Source organism: Trachypithecus francoisi, unplaced genomic scaffold (assembly GCF_009764315.1).
Source record: "Trachypithecus francoisi isolate TF-2019V2 unplaced genomic scaffold, Tfra_2.0 Lachesis_group3, whole genome shotgun sequence".
In the NCBI taxonomy this organism is placed as follows: Eukaryota; Metazoa; Chordata; class Mammalia; order Primates; family Cercopithecidae; genus Trachypithecus; species Trachypithecus francoisi.
In genome coordinates, this window is record NW_022681468.1 from 68,926,245 (window position 1) to 68,948,367 (window position 22,123).

General features: G+C 40.1%; 1 protein-coding gene across 1 annotated transcript in view; it reads left to right on the forward strand.

The window, feature by feature from the left end:
• Nucleotides 1–21,776, forward strand: part of SLC25A21 (solute carrier family 25 member 21) — a 526,576-nt gene extending 504,800 nt beyond the window's left edge. The window contains exons 8-10 of the mRNA XM_033188230.1: nucleotides 16,737–16,918; nucleotides 17,789–17,841; nucleotides 20,938–21,776. Coding sequence (XP_033044121.1) covers nucleotides 16,737–16,918; nucleotides 17,789–17,841; nucleotides 20,938–20,999 — 297 coding nt within the window. The 3' untranslated portion in view covers nucleotides 21,000–21,776. The remainder of the gene's footprint in view (nucleotides 1–16,736; nucleotides 16,919–17,788; nucleotides 17,842–20,937) is intronic.
• The last annotated feature ends 347 nt before the right edge of the window (nucleotides 21,777–22,123 follow it).

The window sequence follows — 22,123 nt, forward strand, 5'->3', positions numbered from 1 at the left end:
AGAGCCAAGATTATAAAGAATGAAAGGTGTGTAGTGAGAGCTGACTCTAAGCTGACCTGGACCCATTAGAACTAACAATACCTAAAATGCAAATTTCCTCTTAAAAAAAAAAAAAAGGCAGTTCATTCTCACTTAAGCTGCCTCCTTGTTCAGTTACCAGGAGGCAACTATGATTCCAATGCACCACATCATTTTCATGACCACCATACCCAGCTGTGGACAAGACAATGATAAGCTGCTATTATTTGCCTTGCGGTTGCTACCAGGTGCTTAACCAGTGTGTGTATCTGCCTCCTGTGTAATTTGCTTCTGAAACCTTGGTTCTTTGTTTATTATGTTTTTATAAAGGAAGCTAAGGCATTTATTACATATCTATGATGTGTCAGGCTTGGTAAATACACAAGAGGAGGGTGACATGGCATAGCCCTTTTCTTTAGAGATTTTGAACAAGTCTTCACAAAGAATGTCAGAGCCTGGTGCCTATCTCCACTAACTCCTTTCAAAGACCTGACCCTAGGCAATCTGAACCTAGACCCCATGTTCTTAATCATTGTACTCTACATACTTCTTCAAATGTGTGGACACATGGGTCTTTCTTTCTTCAGAGTATACTCACAGGTCCCCATTCACTCCTCTGGTGACATGGCGTCCAGTCCTCTGAGCAGCCTATCTCTCTTACTATAGTGCATCAGATTTGTCCATGTCAATGTCAGAGCTAAACAGAATATTGCAGTTTTTTGTTGATCAAATGCAGAGTACAGTAGGATCAACCATTCCTGTGACATGAACACACACCTTTCTTAAATGCAGCCAAAGACTGTGCACAAATAGATTGTGGGGGATTTGTTGGAAGAATGGGATGGAAAGGAAGAGAGGAAGAATGTGTTTTATTTTTACATCAAAATGTTGGCATGAGCTGGGCACAGTGACTCATGCCTGTAATCCTAGCGCTTTGGGAGGCCATGGCAGGAGGATCGCTTGAGGTGGTATTGTATTAAATTTTGGTGGAACCTGGGGTGGGCGTTCCAAGATGGCCGAATAGGAACAGCTCTGGTCTGCAGCTCCCAGCATGATCGACGCAGAAGACAGGTGATTTCTGCATTTCCAACTGAAGTGCATGGTTCATCTCATTAGGACTGGTTGGACAGGGGGTGCAGCCCACAGAGGGCAAGCCAAAGCAGGGCGAGGCATCGCCTCACCCGGGAAACACAAGGAGTTGGGGGATTTCCCTTTTCTAGGCAAGGAAAGCCATGACAGACTATCTGGAAAAATGGGGCACTCCTGCCCAAATACTGCACTTTTCCCAAGGTCTTAGCAACCTGCAGACAAGGTGATTCTCCCCCATCCCTGGCTTGGTGGGTCCCACACCCACGGAGCCTTGCTCACTGCTAGCACAGCACTCTGAGATGGATCTGCAAGGTGGCAGCCTGGCTGGGGGATGGATGTCCACCATCACTCAGGCTTGAGTAGGTAAACAAAGCGGCCAGGAAGCTCAAACTGGGCAGAGCCTACTACAGCTCAACAAGGCCTACTGCCTCTAGACTCCACCTCTGTGGGCAAGATGTATCTGAATAAAAAGCAGCAGACAACTTCTGCAGACTTAAACATCCCTGTCTGACAGCTCTGAAGAGAGCAGTGGTTCTCCCAGCATGGCGTTTGAATTCTGAGAATGGACAGACTGCCTCCTCAAGTGGGTCTCTGACCTCTGTGTAGCATGACTGGGAGACACCTCCAAGTAGGGACACACAGACACCTCATATAGGTGGTTGCCCCTCCAGGACGAAGTTTCCAGAGGAAGGATCAGGCAGCAATATTTGCTGTTCTGCAACCTCCACTGGTGATACCCAGGCAAACAGTGTCTAGAGTAGAACTCCAGAAAACTCCAATAGACCTGAAGCTGAGGGACCTGACTGTCAGAAGGAAAACTAACAAACAGAAAGGAATAGCATCAAAATCAAAAAAAGGTCATCTACACCAAAACCCCATCTGTAGGTCACCAACATCAAAGACCAAAGGTAGATAAAACCACAAAGATGGGGAGAAACCAGATCAGAAAAGCTGAAAATTCTAAAAATCAAGTACCTCTTCTCCTCCAAAGGATTGCAGCTCCTCTCCAGCAACAGAACAAAGCTGGATGGAGAATGAGTTGGACAAGTTGACAGAAGAGAAGTAGGCTTCAGAAGGTCAGTAATAACAAACTTCTCCAAGCTAAAGGAGGATGTTCGAACCCATTGCAAAGAAGCTAAAAACCTTGAAAAAAGATTAGACAAATGGCTAACTACAATAGACAGTGTAGAGAAGACCTTAAATGACCTCATGAAGCTGAAAACCATGGCACGAGAACTTCATGACACATGCACAAGCTTCAGTAGACAATTCAATCATGTGGAAGAAAGGGTATCAGTGATTAAAGATCAAATTAATGAAATAAAGTGAGAAGACAAGGTTAGAGAAAAAAGAGTAAAAAGAAATGAACAAAGCCTCCAAGAAATATGGGACTATGTGAAAAGACCAGATTTACATTTGATCAGTGTACCTGAAAGTGATGGGAAGAATGGAACCAAGTTGGAAAACACTCTTCAGGATATTATCCAGGAGAACTTCCCCAACCTAGCAAGGCAGGCCAATATTCAAATTCAGGAAATACAGAGAACGTCACAAAGATACTCCTCAAGAAGATCAACCCCAAGACACATAATTCTCAGATTCACCAAGGTTGAAATGAAGGAAAAGGTGTTAAGGACAGCCAGAGAGAAAAGTCAGGTTACCCACAAAGGGAAGCTCATCAGACTAACAGCATGTTTCTCGGCAGAAATCCTACAAGACAGAAGAGAGTGGGGGCCAATATTCAACATTCTTAAAGGATTTTCAACCCAGAAATTCATACCCAGCCAAACTAAGCTTCATAAGTGAAGGAGAAATAAAATCCTTTACAGACAAGCAAATGCCAAGAGATTTTGTCACCACCGGGCCTGCTTTACAAGAGCTCCTGAAGGAAACACTAAACATGTAAAGAAACAACCAGTACCAGCCACTGCAAAAACATGCCAAATTGTAAAGACCATAGATACTAGGAAGAAACCGCATCAATTAATGGGCAAAATAGCCAGCTAACATCATAATGATAGAATCAAATTCATACATAACTATATTAACACTAAATGTAAATGGGCTAAATGCCCTGATTAAAAGACACATACTGGCAAATTGGATAAAGAGTCAAGACCCATCAGTGTGCTGTATTCAGGAGACCCATCTCACATGCAAAGACACACATAGACTCAAAATAAAGGGATGGAGGAAGATCTACCAAGCAAATGGAAAGCAAAAAAAGAGCAGGGGTTGCAATCCTAGTCTCTGATAAAATAGACTTTGAACCAACAAAGATCAGAAGAGACAAAGAAGGCCATTACATAATGATAAAGGGATCAATTCAACAAGAAGAGCTAAGTATCCTAAATATATAAGCACCCAACACAGGAGCACCCAGATTCATAAAGCAAGTTCTTAGAGACCTACAAAGAGACTTAGACTCCCATAAAACAATAATAGGAGACTTTAAAACTCCACTGTCAGTATTAGACAGATCAATGAGACAGAAGGTTAACAAGTATATGCAGGACCTGAACTCAGCTCTGCAACAAGCAGACCTAATAGACATCTACAGAGCTCTCCTTCCCAAATCAACAGAATATACATTCTTCTCAGCACCACATCACACTTATTCTAAAATTGACCACATAATTGGAAGTAAAGCACTCCTCAGCAAATGTAAAGGAACAAAAATCACAACAAACTGTCTCTCATACCACAGTGCAATCAAATTAGAACTCAGGATTAAGAAACTCACTCAAAACCGCACAACTACATGGAAACTGAACAACTTGCTCCTGAATGACTACTGGGTAAATAACGAAATGAAGGCAGAAATAAAGATGTTCTTTGAAACCAATGATAACAAAGACACAACATACGAGAATCCCTGGGACACATTTAAAGCAGTGAGTACAGGGAAATTTATAGCACTAAATGCCCACAAGAGAAAGTAGGAAAAATGTAAAATCGACACTCTAACATCACAATGAAAAGAACTAGAGAATCAAGAGCAAACACATTCAAAACCTGGCAAAAGGCAAGAAATAACTAAAATGAGAACAGAACTGAAGGAGATAGAGACACAAAAAAACCCTTCCAAAAAACCAATGAATCCAGGAGTTGTTTTTTTGAAAAGATCGACAAAATAGATGGACCGCTAGCAAGACTAATAAAGAAGAAAACAGAGAAGAATCAAATAGACACAATAAAAAATGATAAAGGAGATATCTCCACCGATCCCAAAGAAATACAAACTACAATCAGAGAATACTATAAACACCTCTATGCAAATAATCTAGAAAATATAGAAGAAATGGATAAATTCCTGGACATATGCACCCTCCTGAGACTAAACCAGGAAGAATTTGAATCTCTGAATAGACCAATAACAGACTCTGATATTGAGGCAATAATAAATAGCCTACTAACCAAAAAAAAGTCTAGGACGAGACAGATTCACAGACGAATTCTACCAGAGGTACAAAGGGGAGCTGGTAACATTCCTTCTGAAACTATTCCAAACAATAGAAAAAGAAGGAATCCTCTCTACCTCGTTTTATGAGGCCAGCATCATCCTGATACCAAAGCCTGACAGAGACATAACAAAAAAAAAAAAAAAAAAGAGAGAGAGAATTTTAGACCAATATCCCTATGAACATCGATGCAAAAATCCTCAGTAAAATACTGGAAAACCAAATACAGCAGCACATCAAAAAGCTTATCCACCAGGATCAAGTTGGCTTCATCCCTGGGATGCAAGCCTGGTTCAACATATGCACATCTGTAAACGTAATCCATCACACAAACAGAACTAATGACAAAAACCACATGATTATCTCAATAGATGCAGAAAAGGCCTTTGACAAAATTCAGCAGCCCTTCATGATAAACACTCTCAATAAAGTAGGTATTGATGGAATGTATCTCAAAATAACAAGAGCTATTTATGACAAATGCACAGCCAATATCATACTGACTGGGCAAAAACTGGAAGCATTCCCTTTGGAAACCAGCACAAGACAAGGATGCCCTCTCTCACCAGTCCTGTTCAACATAATGTTGGAAGTTCTGACCAGATCAGTCAGGCAAGAGGAAGAAATAAAGGGTATTGGATTAGAGAATAAGGAAGTCAAATTGTCACTGTTTGCAGATGACATGATTGTATATTTAGAAAACCCCATCGTCTCAGCCCAAAATCTCCTTAAGCTGATAAGCAACTTCAGCAAAGTCTCAGGATACAAAATCAATGTGCAAAAAGCACAAGCATTCTTATACACCAGTAACAGACAAACAGAGAGCCAAATCATGAATGAACTCCCATTCACAATTGCTTCACAGAGAATAAAATACCTAGGAATCCAACTTACAAGGGATGTGAAGGACCTCTTCAAGGAGAACTACAAACCACTGCTCAACGAAATAAAAGAGGACACAAACAAATGGAAGAATATTCCATGCTCATGGATAGGAAGAATCAGTGTCCTGAAAATGGCCATACTGCCCAAAGTAATTTACAGATTCAATGCCATCCCCATTAAGCTACCAATGACTTTCTTCACAGAATTGGAAAAAACTACTTTAAAATTCATTTGGAACCAAAAAAGACCCGCATTGCCAAGACAATCCTAAGCAAAAAGAACAAAGCTGGAGGCATCATGCTACCTGACTTCAAACTATACTACAAGGCTACATTCACCAAAACAGCATGGTACTGGTACCAAAACAGAGATATAAAACAATGGAACAGAACAGAGCCCTCAGAAATAATACCACACTTCTACAGCCATCTGATCTTTGACAAACCTGACAAAAACAAGAAATGGGGAAAGGATTCCCTATTTAATAAATGGTGCTGGGAAAATTGGCTAGCCATAAGTAGAAAGCTGAAACTCGATCCTTTCCTTACTCCTTATATGAAAATTAATTCAAGATGGATTAGAGACTTAAATGTTAGACCTAAAACCATAAAAACCCTAGAAGAAATCCTAGGTAATACCATTCAGGACATAGGCATGGGCAAGGACTTCGTGTCTAAAACACCAAAAGCAATGGCAACAAAAGCAAAAATTGACAAATGGGATCTAATTAAACTAAAGAGCTTCTGCACAGCAAAAGAAACTACCATCAGAGTGAACAGGCAACCTACAGAATGGGAGAAAATTTTTGCAATCTACTCATCTGACAAAGGGCTAATATCCAGAACCTACAAAGAACTCAAACAAATTTACAAGAAAAAAAAACCCCATCCAAAAGTGGGCAAAGGATATGAACAGACACTTCTCAAAAGAAGACATTCATACAGCCAACAGACACATGAAAAAATGCTCATCATCACTGGCCATCAGAGAAATGCAAATCAAAACCACAATGAGATACCATCTCACATCAGGTACAATGGCAATCATTAAAAAGTTAGGAAATGGCAGATGCTGGAGAGGAGAAATAGAAACACTTTTACACTGTTGGTGGGACTGTAAACTAGTTCAACCATTGTGGAAAGCAGTGTGGCGATTCCTCAAGGATCTAGAACTAGAAATACCATTTGACCCAGCCATCCCATTACTGGGGATATACCCAAAGGATTATAAATCATGCTGCTATAGAGACACATGCACACGTATGTTTATTGCAGCACTATTCACAATAGCAAAGACTTGGAATCAACCCAAATGTCCATCAGTGACAGACTGGATTAAAAAATTTTTGGCACATATACACCATGGAATACTATGCAGCCATAAAAAAGGATGAGTTTGTGTCCTTTGTAGGAACATGGATGCAGCTGGAAACCATCATTCTCAGCAAACTATCGCAATAACAAAATCAAACACTGCATGTTCTCACTCATAGGTGGGAATTGAATAATGAGATCACTTGGACACAGGAAGGGGAACATTACACACCAGGGCCTATTGTGGGGAGCAGGGAGCGGGGAGGGATAGCATTAGGAGATATACCTAATGTAAATGGTGAGTTAATGGGCGCAGCACCCAACTTGGCACATGTGTACATATGTAACAAACCTGCCCGTTGTGCACATGTACCCTAGAACTTGAAGTATAATAAAAAAAAAAATGTATTACTACAGTAAATCTTCTGCAGTTCCTTCATACAGGGATCCATCATAAGCTTCTTGTTGGTACCGCCTCTGGCTTACAACCTTAAGGAAATGAAGGACTGTGTGGCAACCTCCACTTCACCTATTGTGATAGTGATGTGCTACTATCACATCACTGTTATAGTGAGGGCATGGGAATGAGTCACAGAATTGAGTTCTGTAAAGCAATACTTTTGTGATACCCCCAAAATCATGTAACTCCTCGGGGGACCACTCTATCTGGTGAAGTACCAGGAGGAATTAAAGGGTGACTTAATTGCAGAGATCAAAGGAAATGTAATTTGGGCTGACATGAGGTGGGAAGATTCTAAGATTACATTTTAATGCTAAGTTTCCTTAAAAGACCCATTGCCGTCCTCTGCTCAATCTTGCCTTTTGCAGAGAAGCAGGCTTCCTGCCCTGTGTCCCTCATCACCCCCACTCCTCAATGGCTGACAAATCCTGCTTTCTCATCTTAACCTCCTTCTTCTGGCACATCCCTGGGTGAAACGCCTTCTTAACGACCCCAGACCCTAATCACAAAGACCTCTGAGATGGGCGATGTTTCTGTTTGTCAAGCTAGCAGCCAGCTGGCCAGCCAATGAAGCCAGGTGTCAGAGCCCATGCCGGGAAAGGTAAAAGGGGAAGCATATGCCTCTTTCAATGGACATATTTTATCCCCTCAAGTGCCATTGCCTTAAATTACTTATATTGTCTTTAGGTCTTGGCTGTATAGTTTGAACTATATGGTTAAATTAGCTACAAATATGTAGGGTGTTAACTGTTTTGAGTCATATGATCACGTTTCTGATGTTGAATTTTTAGAGGTTGTGGGACATCACAGCCGCCAGCATTTTGGGATCACTTCTTAATGTCTCTTGTTAAGTCACAAAGAGTCTATAAATAATATGTTCTGTCAGAGAAACTCATTGATCTCCCTGAAGAGGGGCTGGTAAACACATCTCGTCAGCTGTGCACTCACAAAAAGATCACACAGTGTGATGGAAATAGCCAGAGAATTCTAGCAAGAAAACCTGGTGTTAATTCTCAATTCTAGTATTTACTAGTTAGCCATGTGTCTTTGGCAAACTTATACCTTCTCTCTGTCTCAGTTTTCTCATTTGTGAATGGAAATATTAATTTCAGCCTTAAAATGTTTGCAAGGGAATTAAACCATTTTTAAAACCTGCAAGTATTGTTTTCCATGTTGTTATCACAGAATAAGGTCAATGCATGCAATATTAATTAATATTTCAGACTACTCAGCTCCAGTTTAGTTATATCACATGATTTTTAAGAAAAATCAGAAAATATTTAGAGGAAAAGATCCATAGATGAGGAAATAATACATACTACTTATAAATAAATATTCAAAAGGAACTTTTTAAAAAGTGTACTGGAAATAAAACGCTATTGCAGTAACAGAGAGATTTTATTTTTATTTTTAATTTTTCTAAAGACAGTCTCACTATGTTGCCAAGGCTGGTCTCAAACTCCTGGCCTCAAGCTATCCTCCCACCTTGGCCTCCCAAAGTTAATAACAGTTTTTAAATTCCAGTGAATTACATCAACAGTAGTTAACAGTTGCTTGCCCTTGCAATTGAGCAAAGTGTTGGAGTAAAATGGTTTAGGCTTATTGGTGAGGAGCATCAATTAAGTACAAGAAATGTTCCCTAACTGGTGACAGTTGGAGCTAATTATAGAATTAAGTTGGAAATTTTTAATAACATAATAGATTTTTCAATATTAATATTAATTTACATAATTTATGTGTGAGCCATTCAAAATACTTGACTTAGGCTAGGTGGCATTCTGAATTCACTCCTAGTCCTGTGATTCTGGTATTTTTATTTTTTGTCACTTAAGTCTTCTCTTGGCCTAAGAGGTGATCTCCTTGCATGTTGAATTAGGGTGCAGCCCTGAGAGGCAAGTGTACATGTCTCTAAAACTGATTGACATGTGGCAATCTCAGAGTCCCCAATACTTTGGCTTCTTCACTTCTAAATAATAGGACTTTAGCTCTCTTTTGACTAATTCAAGATTATATCCCTTTCTAAGGTAGCAAATTTCTGTATGGCTCAGGTACCTCATCTGCTCGGGGATTTTGTTGGGCTTAAATATACAAAGGGCTTAACCTGGTACCTGACTCATAGTGAGTGTCTTATTCTCATCTTCTTCCTCCAATTTTTAAAATAAATTAATGGAAAAAGGCAAAATGATACTCCAGGTCATGTGATTCTCAATTCAGAGAGCTAGCCATACAGCTAATGTGGTGACTCACTATAATAATATGTCTTCTGTTGACTTCCTTAACAGCCAACAACTGGCCAAGCTTTAAGAGGCAGAAGCTAGATACCATCTTACAGGACTCAGATAGTGAAATCCCAGGAGGAATTTCCTCTCCATACTGTATGTTTGCCCTCCATTTTTTTCACATTCCCCCTTCAGTACTAATCACATTGAACTGGGATAGTTGCTTAGACGCCCACTTCCAGTCCCCTCTCTGGACTATTTACTGTCATACCCAACTCTAGCACCCAGTGTAAGACTGGACATATACAGATGCCCAATAAATCTTTGTTGGCTGGATTCACAATGAATCAATCAGTTACAAGAAGCAATATGACATAATGGTTAAGAAACATAGGCTTGGGAGTCAGAAGGAGCTGGGCTCAAATCCAGGCTCCACCTCTTACAGGCAGTGTGATCTTGGACAACTGACTTAACTTTTTAAGTCTCATGTCCTTACCTGTAAAATGGTATTATATGCCTAACTCATAGGGTTTGTTATATCATATATACATTTTGTATATACTTTTTGCATATGACATTGTGCCTGGCAATAAATATTATTAATAATAGCATTATTACTCATAATAGTATGAAAAAATACGAATATTATAACATGTATAGCATTTTTTGTTGCTATTTACTTTTGCTATTAATTTCCTTGTTATTTATTGTTATGGTTATCGGCAGAAATGCTGTACTCACTGCTAGCCAGTACAAAATGACCCATTCAAACTATGAGATAGGTATCACTCAGATCAGGCGACCCCACTGATAGCCATTCTGGCTTTGGACTGAGCTAAGGATAGGAGAGATTGAACAGATTTAACATCATTGCCTTCAGTTGTGCGGCCTTGAAGAAACAACTCCTGCTTCCACCAAAAAAAGCTTCAAAATGCTTCCCAACACATCCAGAGCCCCTTAGGGTCAGTGATTAAGATGAATCTTAGAGCATCAATTATCCAGCCCAAGGATCCAAAGAGGGTGAATGATCAACTTAATTAAGCAGTAGTTCTCAGACTTTACCATCCATCAGAATAACTTGGAGGACTTGTTCAAATACATTGCTGTAGCTGGGCTCCATTCCCAGATTTACTGGTCTGGGGTGGAACCTCAATTTTGATTTCTAATGAGTTCCCACATGGTGCTGATGGTGGTGGTGTGGGGAACACACTTTGAGCATCACAGAAGTCATGGATATGGTTGAGGTGTGAGTAACTAGACTCCAGAGCAGGATTGTGTGTGGAAATCGTTTTATTTAGGTGGATTGCCTGAGAACCCCTGTGAAAATTAGGGCTTCCTGTTTTTAGCTTCTTTGTTTTCAACCCTGCACTGCCTTTTCCTTACTTCATAAACATATTGGTAGGGAAAATGGTTTCATGAAGTTGTTTTCAAGCTTTTACAAGCCTAGTAAAATCAACAGACACACTCCCCAGAAAAGCTCATCTACAGAGACACAGAAGCTGATATGATTTGGCCTTGTGTCCCCACCCAAATCTCATCTTATAGTTCCCATAATTCCCACATGTTGTGGGAGGGACCCAGTGGGAGATGATTGAATCATGGGGGCGGGTTTTCCCATGCTGTTCTCGTGATAGTGAATGGGTTTCATGAAGGCTGATGGTTTTAAAAACAGGAGTTCCCTGCACAAGCTCTTTTTTTTGCCTGCTGCCATCCACGTAAGATGTGACTTGCTCTTCCTTGCCTTCCGCCATGATTGTGAGGCCTCCCCAGCCATGTGGAACTGTAAGTCCAGTTAAACCTCTTTCTTTTGTAAATTGCCCAATCTCGGGTATATCTTTATCAGGAGCGTGAAAACGGACTAATACAGAAGCATTGCTTAGAATTTCAGAAGGTTCTTAGACTCCTCCCCAACCAACCCACCCACTAACTCTTAGGAGTATAAGAAGAAAATCTATGCCTGGAGGCAAAGTCTTGGGTTCACTTGGATGTAACAAAAAATCCCTTCTTATACTTAACCTTTCAGTTAACTCATTTGTAAAATAGGAATAATAATAATAGTTCGTAACTCAAAGGTTGTGAAGATTAACAGATGTAATGCTTAGACATTTGCACTTAGCAGTATCTGGCACAAAATATGTACTTCAATCAATGTTTATTTTTATTAAAATTGTTACCTCTTCTGTGAGCTGGGGAAGACATGTTTTAACTTGGAGTGAGTTGCTTGTGGGAAGAGAGGAGGCCAAGAGAAAGGCTGGAAATGTAGGGTCCTGGGTTGCTGGAGGTGGGGCGGTAGGATGGAAGGCAGCAGGCAGCTGTCCTGGATGCTGCCTGGGTACCACCCAGGGGCTTGCAGAGGCATCCCCAGGGGTAACAGGGGTCTGGGTAGAGGCGACAGCCACACTCAACTTGCTTTCTTCAGCTCCGAGCATCTTGGTTTCAGCATGGCCACCGGTCCCCTCCACCTCCCCCATCCCACTACTCCCCACAAAAGCTCACTATGTTCAATGAAATGGGTTCCTGTATTGCTTGTTTTCTCCTCTGCCTCAGGTTCCAAGTTGAGGACCCCTTATTTCATAGTTAACCAGTAAAGAATCATTGCCTGAGGGTTCTCTCCCTGATGAGGCAACTTGCCTGCTAGGTAACTCCAAAATGCTATACAAATTCAATTTGCCTAGGGGTTTTAACCATCACAATGACAGTGAAATCATTGACCAACTCACAGAGATATCTATGTCTTAGATAGCTTCAAAGGAAAGTTTCTAAATAAGTACCAAATAATGACCCAGCCCCACCCAAGGACTAGGGTTGGAACTTTATCCTCCACACCATCATCCTGTCCCCAGGCTTATTAGGGCCCTGTGCTGCTGACAAGGAGGTTGTCCACCAGGGCAGTTTGGATGAGCTCAGCAGCATTAGCACTCGGGAGTGCTCTGCATCATTCCTGAACCTGATTTGGCAGCAGCTATGAAGACCCTCTCCTCCAGGTGCCTTGAGGGCAGCTTCCAAGGGAGGTGCTTTTCCCTGGCCACACGCTACCAGAATGCCAAGGAAGGGTCCAATGTGTTGGATGGCTCCTGCATGGTGGCTCTCTGGCCACAGCCACTAATAGGGATCCTGGTGCCTTCTCTACATGTGGACTCCACATACTTTGTCCCCTGCTCCCAATCTTTTTCAAGACTATGCCTCTTCTCCAGGGCTTCCATTTTTATGATCAAGATTCTAATTTGAAACCAAAAACACTAAACCATTACCTTTTTTTCTCTCTTTGTAGTCCTGCTACAAGAATCCTCATTCTTTTTGAGGCAACTGGATGCCTCTTTCTACTAGGGAAAAGGTCAGGAAATCTAAGACCAAAGAGCCCAGAGAGTACTATGTCAATTGTCAATTGCTTTTGTTTGTTTGTTTGTTTTCCTAAAATCTGGCCACAGCCTGCCATATCATGTTGTTCTGTGTGAGTCGCTGAGCGATAGAACCGGGCAACCCCAGGTTCGCTCTGTGACCTGAAAGTCTCAATTTATCCACTCTGAAATACTCTACTTTCCAAATGCCCGATACCTTGTCCTACCCCCATGTTAACACCTTCTGAGAGACAGACAGAAATACAACGTTGTCATAAGGATTCACTTCCAGTCTGGAAGACATTAAGTCTTGAGGAAAAAAAATGATTAAGGATTAAGCCTGATTCTCATAGTTTCTACAAAAAATAAATAAGTATAAACATTGATAGACCAATCAGCAAACATTTATTTAGTACCTACTGTGTACTCTGCAAAACAGATGACACAAAGAGGAGTAACACATGCTCCTATGCTATGCAGACTCACAGCCCTGCAGGGAAGAGAGATACATGCAAAAATATACTGAACACTAAGTGGGCCATAGCAAAGGTGAGGACTGTTGTTCAGACAGTATCTTGGGAGTAGGGGAGAAGATAAGTCAATTTTGACAGGGGATCTGTAAAACTTCCTTGGGTGAATGGGATTTAAGCAGGACCTTAAAGGGCAGTGAGATTGCTATAGGTGAATATGATGGAGAAAGACATTCTAGGCTGCAGGAATCATTTGAAGAAAAGCGTGGAGTTGGGAAAGTACTTGGTATGTTTGAGTAATTATGAATTAACCAGTGTGACCATAGTATAGATTCAGGGTAGGGTGTAGAAGTGGAAGCTGGAAACCTAGGTTGGAAGCATATTGAGGGTATGGGAAAGAAATCAATGGCCAAGTGAGCCAGTTTGTCTTTATTCTCTGCACATCCAGGAAGTATTGAGGGTCTTTGAGTAGGAAGATAACAGAAGCAGATCTGTTTTTCTAAAAAGAGAACCCCGATATCACTGTGAAGAATAGATCCTAGAAGGCAGGAAGGAAGCAAGACTTGGTGAAGGTAATGGGAACTTGATCTAAAGCCGGAGAGGTGGCAGTGGCCAGGAGAGGATGAACAGGAGAGGCATCTGAGATGCTGCATTCATTCGAGGATGGCTGATGGCACATGGCAAAGAAAGCAGAGGTGAGCTGAGAGGGTTGTCCTCGCACACGCAGGCCCAGCTGGGGATGCTGGATTCAAGCAGCATCAAGGAAGAGACTGACTATGGGCCCAGAAGCCAGTGGTCAGGGATAGCCTCATGGCCATCCCAAGCAAATTCTTTTCCTCCCTAGAATGCCCACAGGGGTAGCAACTGACCATCTGCTTTGCCAATGTGGAACATCAAAATCACTGATTCCTAGACTCAGGTCCTTATCTGGCAGCCTCAGGAGCCCTGGAGAGCTTTTTAAACAATTTGTAGGCACCTTCCTATGAGGTTCTGATCTGGGACCCCCGAGATGGTTCTGCAGCGGGACCCAGGCATCTGTATTTTGTAAAATTGCCAGATAATTCTGAAGCACAGCTGGATTGGGGAACCACTGTGGGATCTTACTGTTGTACTGGGAAATGTATAAAAAACAAAGGTGGGCCGGACATGGTGGCTCACACCTGTAATCCCAACACTTTGTGAGGCCAAGGCAGGCAGATCACCTGAGGTCAGGAGTTCGAGACCAGCCTGGCCAACATGGTGAAACCCCATCTCTACTGAAAATACAAAAAATTAGTTGGGCATGATGGCATCTACCTGTAATCCCAGCTACTCAGGAGGCTGAGGCAGGAAAATCACCTGAACCCAGGAGGTGGAGGTTGCTGTGAGCCAAGATCCTGCCACTGCACTCCAGCCTGGGCAACAGAGTGAGACTCCACCTTAAATATATAAATAAATACAAAGGTGGACACTTACTGCTGCTAGTGAACACTGTGATATGATGACCTGGAGACCTAAGCTTTTGGTTTCCAATGCCATGTCTCAAGCACAATGACCATCATTGAGTCTCTTTGTTCACATTCCATCCCCAGCTTTGGTCCTCAGCAAACACATCAGCCAGTCTCCCAAACTTCCCAGAAGGACAATGTGTATACAAATCATCATTTCCATTCTTGTCCTTAATTGAAAAAGAAAGAGAGCTTTGCAATGTCACGGGGATTTCAAGAAAGCATCTTTTCATAGAATGTTTTGCATCTTTAGAAAACAGGCTACATAAAAATACTATTCATTTTCTGCCAGGTTTGTGCAACACTTACAACATTTTTATATTATATTATAAACATTTATATTATTGTTTTTATTTATCAGAAAAATGATACAAATTAGAGGTAAGGTAGGTGTTAAAAACTTCCCTTGTATACACTGGGCTCTAGGTGATTCAGTGACTCATCCGAGGTCAGACAACCAGAGCTGGTCTAGAATTCACTGTCCTCCTGAGCTCCAGTTCTGCTTCTGTGCCATAATGGAGAGGAGTAACATAAAGGCATTTTTCTCTCCTTGTAAAAGAGGAAAAATGGGGGGAGAGGGAATTATTTAAACACACCTCACTCATACTGCAATCACTGCATTGTTTTTCCTGTTGAAACACCCTGTTGGTTTTCAAATCCCTTTAAACCTCCCCGGCACCTGTATGGCCCAGATCCAGGAATTATTACCAAACCCTTGCTTTTTATATTTAGCCACATAGGAGTTTCTGTGATGGTAACTGGCTCTTGGTTCAGCTGAAAATTTCAGAGCCCTCAGAAGTTTTCTTCTCTCATAGAGGCTGGAAGCATGTAATGCTCAGACCTGAATTTTCTTGTTTAACTTAAGCATGGTATGCTTCCCCTCCGGATAAACTAGTGTTGTGGCACAGCGCTATATTATTCCTCTGTGATGATCCCTCTAAAATATCAATCAAAAAAGAGGGCAGGGAAAAGATAGGGTGGGGGGTCAGAGTCAGCAGCTTATAGTATGTGATATGACCTCTCTTCAGAGAACAGAGGACTGAAAACATAGACCTGAGGTTGGCAACATAATGAGAACTTCCCAGCAAATTCATTATAACAAATCATAATGTGAGCTCAGAGGGCACAAAAATAGGCCAAAGGAAAGTGACTCCCACATAAGACCTAATTAAGTACTTTGATGTCAGAAAGCAGTGCGGGGTGGGGGTGGAAAATCAAATCAGACCGACGTGAAGGGCCTCAATTCTAACAGAAAGAAGAAATATTTCTCTTCTACTCACTCTCGCTCTCTCTTTCTCAGTTTCTTCCTTTGCCGTGGAGGAAGAACAAGATTCCGAAACAATGGATTGTAAATTCTTCAGCCAATTAGTCCAGTGACTTACTACTGTTTATAATGCACAGAATATCACAGGCTGTTTTGCAGCTGCCCCAAGTTGGTTTGTTAATAACAGGAAGCTAGCACTTCTCAGTACAGTGGATCAGCTACACGTGAAAATAAATGCAAAAAACCTGGCAGGGAATAGCAGCAGACCGAGAGTAGCCTTGATTTAATTTAACATTTGGGGGTCCACACACAAATGAGCATTTTACTAGGCTTTATGGTGGAAGTTGCTGTCATTTGTAAAATATTCTGGCCAATTAGCTAATAGTGTGCTTGGATTTCTCCTGTTTTGATACAGTAATACTAAGTACATTGTGAAGCCCAATTATACAAATCATCCCCATATGCCATACCAGTCTTTCTTTATGAACTGTGTTTATAAATCCTGTGTGAGGAAATGTGTACTTCAGCAATTTAGACCATGTGTAAAAACATAGCCAATGGGATTGTCAAGAAAACAAGTTCCAGCCTAGGAAATCCTAATGTGTTCCGCTGGAATAACAGGAGGGTGCCGGGAGTGCAATGCTCTGCTTAAATACATATTGCTTTATAGTGTTTAACCGACTTAGGGGCTTCCGCTCCCCTTTCTGTTATATTATTCTTCTTTTCTTTTAGGATCCAACCTTGGAGTTTTTGAGAAAATTTGGGATTGGTCTTCTCTCGGGGACAATAGCCTCAGTCATTAACATCCCTTTTGATGTTGCCAAAAGTAGGATTCAAGGGCCTCAACCAGTTCCTGGAGAGATCAAGTACAGAACCTGTTTTAAAACAATGGCAACAGTCTATCAGGAAGAAGGGTAACATAACACATTCTTATTTTAATAAATGTATAAGGCTCACGTATTGTTAAAACTGAATTGTCCTTCCATTTAGATGAGAACTGGTAAGCCCTCCTAAGTGGAGCTTGTGCCTAAGAAACTCTGCAAATATGTATGACAAACTTTCCAAGACAACAAAATAATAAGATGTTGTAAACATGTGCTTACACCATCAAGTGACAATATGCTGCGTGTTTGCCATAGAATGCCAAGATGAACTTTTTACTTGACAGTTTGCATAATATAGTATTGTATGTTATATGTCCTATTAACATAAAGGCAGGAGAATAATTGTCTTCTGACTCTAAATCCCATCAAAATGCCACCTAATTATATTCTCCTGGGAGAATTATAGAGTTCTGTAAAGATAATTTTAAAAATTTAAAGTATGTGCATTTTTCTGATTTTTTAAAATCTTACTTTCTGTTTCGTCGCCCCTCTTTTCCTCAAGTAAACAAGTAATATTTTATTATTTTGATACAAACTGCATCATAGTTCCTAATGTAAAGACTGAGTTTGTGGTCTTTTAAATTCAATTACAAAAGTCATTCTGTCCATATACACAGCTGTCTTGAAAGTAAGACCTGTCTTGAAAGCAAAAAACATCTCGCTGATGAAAGTCATGTTTCTGATTGGGCAGGACCAGCAGAGTTGGGTAATAAAGAATTGATTAACTCTTTCCCCACATCCAGTTTGCTGCAGAGAATACTAAGATGCTGTCTGCTTTGAGATGTGTATAATTCCAAACAATTTATTTTTTTAAATGCTGGGCCCCCGTCTCAATAAAGCTAAGGTACAACTCCATTTATTTTCAGAATAAGAATGTTTCTCTTTCCCTTCCTATTACAGGATTTTAGCTTTGTACAAAGGCCTGCTTCCCAAGATTATGAGACTTGGACCAGGTAATGATATTTTATTTAATCCTTCCTTTTTTCTTGTTCTATTATCTCTTTTTTTTTTGTTATTTGTGTCCATCAGCAACAAAATTAAAGGTTTACCACTTTGTAAAAGACAAAAACCTTGGAATATAAAGTTGTCTATGAGTATTTGAGATACTGAAGACATCCATTAGAAATGTTCTACCTTTGTTTATTAAGTACTATTTATGACCTTGCTGGAGGCTGACAGAAGCCAAAACCCAGCTTAAGTCAATAGGAAGAAGCCACAGGCAGTAGGAGTTTGAGTAAGAGCTGAGGTGTGTGCAGTGGCTTCTGGCTAAAGGGGAGGCTTTTCACTGAGTGAGGGACCAGCCCAATCAAACGTTTCCTCGTGCTCCTAATTCATTCTTGCTCCTGCCTCAACTTCATTTCAAAAAGAGAAAAGGAGGACAGCTTGCCTCCATGAACAGCAAAAGCCACTCATCTTCACAGTCACCTCTGGGGAGTGGTGACACCTTAACTAGCCGCTTACTTCTCCTGGCCTTTGTCAGCATGATGCTGGAGGCTTCTGGCTCAGGGCCTCACTTCAGAACACCAACCCACAAAAAAACCGGCTGCCATTCCCACAGGGAGAATCGGCTGCCTCTGTGTAAATAGATAAGAAAATAACTGCTGCAGACTCAACTGCCAGGGCAAATAGTATTGGATTATAAGCAACCTTGCGAATAAGTACAAAGGTATACTCTAGACCACACATATTTTTTTATCAGGTTATACTCACCTACTTATACATACTGGTAATATTTCCTAGAACCTTCTCCTACTCCTCCGCTCTCCCCTTTGCAGTTCCTCCCTTTTAATACTACTGTCCTCCTACCCTACTACGCAAACACACATGCACATTCACCTTTAGATCTCAGCCCAATGAACCAACATTTCTATTAATCTAAGATAGAGAACAGTCTGTAAATTGAAGATAGTGAACAGCTCACATTTTCACATATTTAGGAAACACTTCCACAATTCCCAACCCATCTATCCCAATCTTTATAGGCCTTTACACATGGATTTTGCTTCATATTTGGATTCAGATCTACCTTCCGTTAGTCATTGGCCCATGTGTAAAAGCTAACCCAGTAATAGAATGTGGGGAATTTTGTGCATCTCTGCCAGTATGTGGTGTTTTTCCTTCACCACAGAGTAAAAACCTGCTGGTAGACCAAATATGAGAGAAAATCACAGCACCAACCCTAAACCAACTTTCTCAGAAAGGGATGGGCCTAAAAAGGGTGGTGACAAGGGAGAGGTTAGCTAAAATTGTAATTGACTGGAACCTTCATCCAAAACTCTTAAATAATCTGACCCCAAGTTTTGTTACAGGATTGCAAATGTTTGGTTGGCTTTTTAAATGTTTTGCATGAGGGGTCCTGAGTTGCTGTGGTGTTATACCCAAAGAATAGCGTTCTTGTGAACTGACTGTCCAGGCTAAGCCAAACTGTGAATATCTGGAAACCACGCACAGACCTGCCCTCCACTTCATTCCAAATGTGTGCATCACAGCGACCTCAAACCAAAGAAACCTAGAAAGAAAGGTACCACTGAGTTAAGGTTAAGACTTTTGAATGAAGGGTGAAATTTTTCTTTAAAGAATGAGAGAGAGGCATAAAAAAATAAAAATAAAAATAAAAGAAAATGAAAAAAAAAAAGAAATGTGAGCCTGGAATTTTTGTTGTTTGTTCTGGAGAAACATCCAGCATTTTTACAATAGCCTTAGCAGCTCAGCGTGGCTAACAATCAGATACCTTCCATGAAATAATCTTGAAGTCTGTGATTTAAACTTCAGCTATTACTAGGCCAAAAACTAACCCAACTCTGCATATTCTTGTCTTAATGGTTAATAAGAATAAATGCAGCAATTACCTACATATTAATAACCCTCTGTAGTGCAGCTCTTTTTGTTTGTCAGAGTTCCAAGAGGTCTAGAGCAGCTGAGAGAGGACTAATAGAGTATCTTCATGGGTTAAAAATGAAAATTACAGGCAGATAATTATCTTTGGTATATAGTTACACAAACATGTGCAGCCTGTAGATTTAAAAAAAAAAGTGTATGGCAGTATGTTCAAAATAACTAAGACCCAAATCAAGTTCTATTTCTTTCCATCAGAAGTCAATCTTCTATTCATGCAGCCAAGTCTTCTCTAAGTTGTGTTCAGGATATTTGTCCAAATTTTGATTTTGTAATGTTTTTCACACAGTTAGACATAAAAGGATAAAAAGAGATTATCCTGAAGGGCACAGGACACATGCTATTTACTGCATCAAATAGAACATAAAATGATCCACGTACAAATTCTTCTCCCAGTGGCTAGGTATCCAGCAGCCTCAGTGCCTGCTTTTCTGTATCATATTCCTGTTGACATACTACAGAGCATGTCTCTTCACAACCAGTTATGTAGCTGTTTTCTTCCAAGACAAATGGTGGTCTCATGTCATCCAACCCCTACTACCAAATTTTCAAGTTCAAATCCATATACACCCGAAGCAGATAAAAGAAATGAAAATTAGCTTTCAACCTGCTTTTGTTAGGTTTTGCAATACAGATTTTTTAAATATTCAGAATCTAATTTTCACATTGCAATGCAGTTTGAAAGCTATGACAGAAAACTAGACTCATCCATCAAGCACCATCTTAGAGATTTCCTTCTTGAACGCAATTAAGACTGCTAATTATGGACTGGAAAAGATAAATCCTTAGCCTACACATGAAGAATCTGAAGGTTTCTGTTTGCAGGAAAGCAACATACCCTTACATGACTAAATATGTCTATATTTATTTACTTTTAAAAATTAAAAGTGCCTGAAAAAGAATCTGATGAGAAATGATGAAAGCTGCAAAAACTCATGGGGGAAAAATGTATTTGCAGACTCAAGATGGTATTGATTTTATCCTGAGAATTTTCCACAGTGGTTTGTATCTTTGTATTGAAGCTCCAGAACTGTTGATTCCGAACAGCCTCTGCCCGACAGGCTGTGTGAGACATCATGGATTCAGAAACCCAGTGGGAAAGCCAGTGCTATTCCAGAGGATTTGCAATAAAAAACAGCTCTTTTCTTTTCTAGGTGGTGCAGTGATGCTGCTGGTTTATGAATACACCTATTCATGGCTTCAGGAGAGCTGGTGATTGCCTAGGAAGTGTTTTTCCCCCTTGAGATAATGGATATTTGCTATGCAGCACCATGAAGAAGAGAGACTATCGACTAGCCAGGTGTATAATTATGAAAGAGAAAACTGTTCAAGAATAAAATCTATTTTAATACTTTAAAAATATCTATAGACAACTTGAGATGATAGTTTTGGCTGTATAAATAAAACTGTGAGAGGAAAAAATAATATGGAACAATGAGGTATTTAAAGTGAATACAGGAAAATAGCATAGAAATCATATATTTTGTAAAAGAAATATAAACTTTGTCTCCTATGTTCCTCTTCATTGCTTCACAATGAAAATTCATTGTATTGATCAGTATTTTTTCCTAAGAGGTCTAGAAATGCTTAAACTATTGAAAATAACTCAAATCATTCAAAGACTGGGTTAAAAAAAAGTTAAGCCAAAATTTAAAGTTTTTATAATGAATTAAATTATTCCATAAATAATATTTAAAGAGCACAAGAAAAATGCTTTAAAGTGCACTAAAATGACCTTTTAAGAATGTTTAATTTTATGAATACTACGTTAAAATGTAAATCTGTTGGTTTTCTGTAGTATCTATGCACGTATCAGCTCTGTTTTCCTACATCTACTTTATATCTCACATTGCTGTAAGATAATAAACAGGTGTTTTAAAACATTGTTTAGAACAGAATGTTAAAACACTGTTGTTTAAGCATGTATTTTTAAATCATGATATCCCAAATCTCTTCTAACAAGTAGAAAACATGCCATAAAATTTACTTTGCTTCTCATAGTTCTCTTTGAAGACAAGTTTTGTTGATGAGATATTTTCATGTTAAATCACAAATTGGAAGCACCTTTGGACCCATTAGTCAGCCATCAATATTTACATCCAAATACCTTTGTTCAACAGGCCTACCTGTGCCATTTTTAGGAAGAATGTATAGAATAGAACTGCATTTTCAGGTTATTAGTTTTAAATGACAACTTCAGATGGGAAGTCGGCTGTCTGCAGTATTAAAATATGTATGATGAAGGAGAAATGTTCCAAAAAAGAAATACACTTATCATTTCTAAGGATTACTATACTAACATGTACCACCAAAAATATCTTCTTGGTCTTGATGTAACCA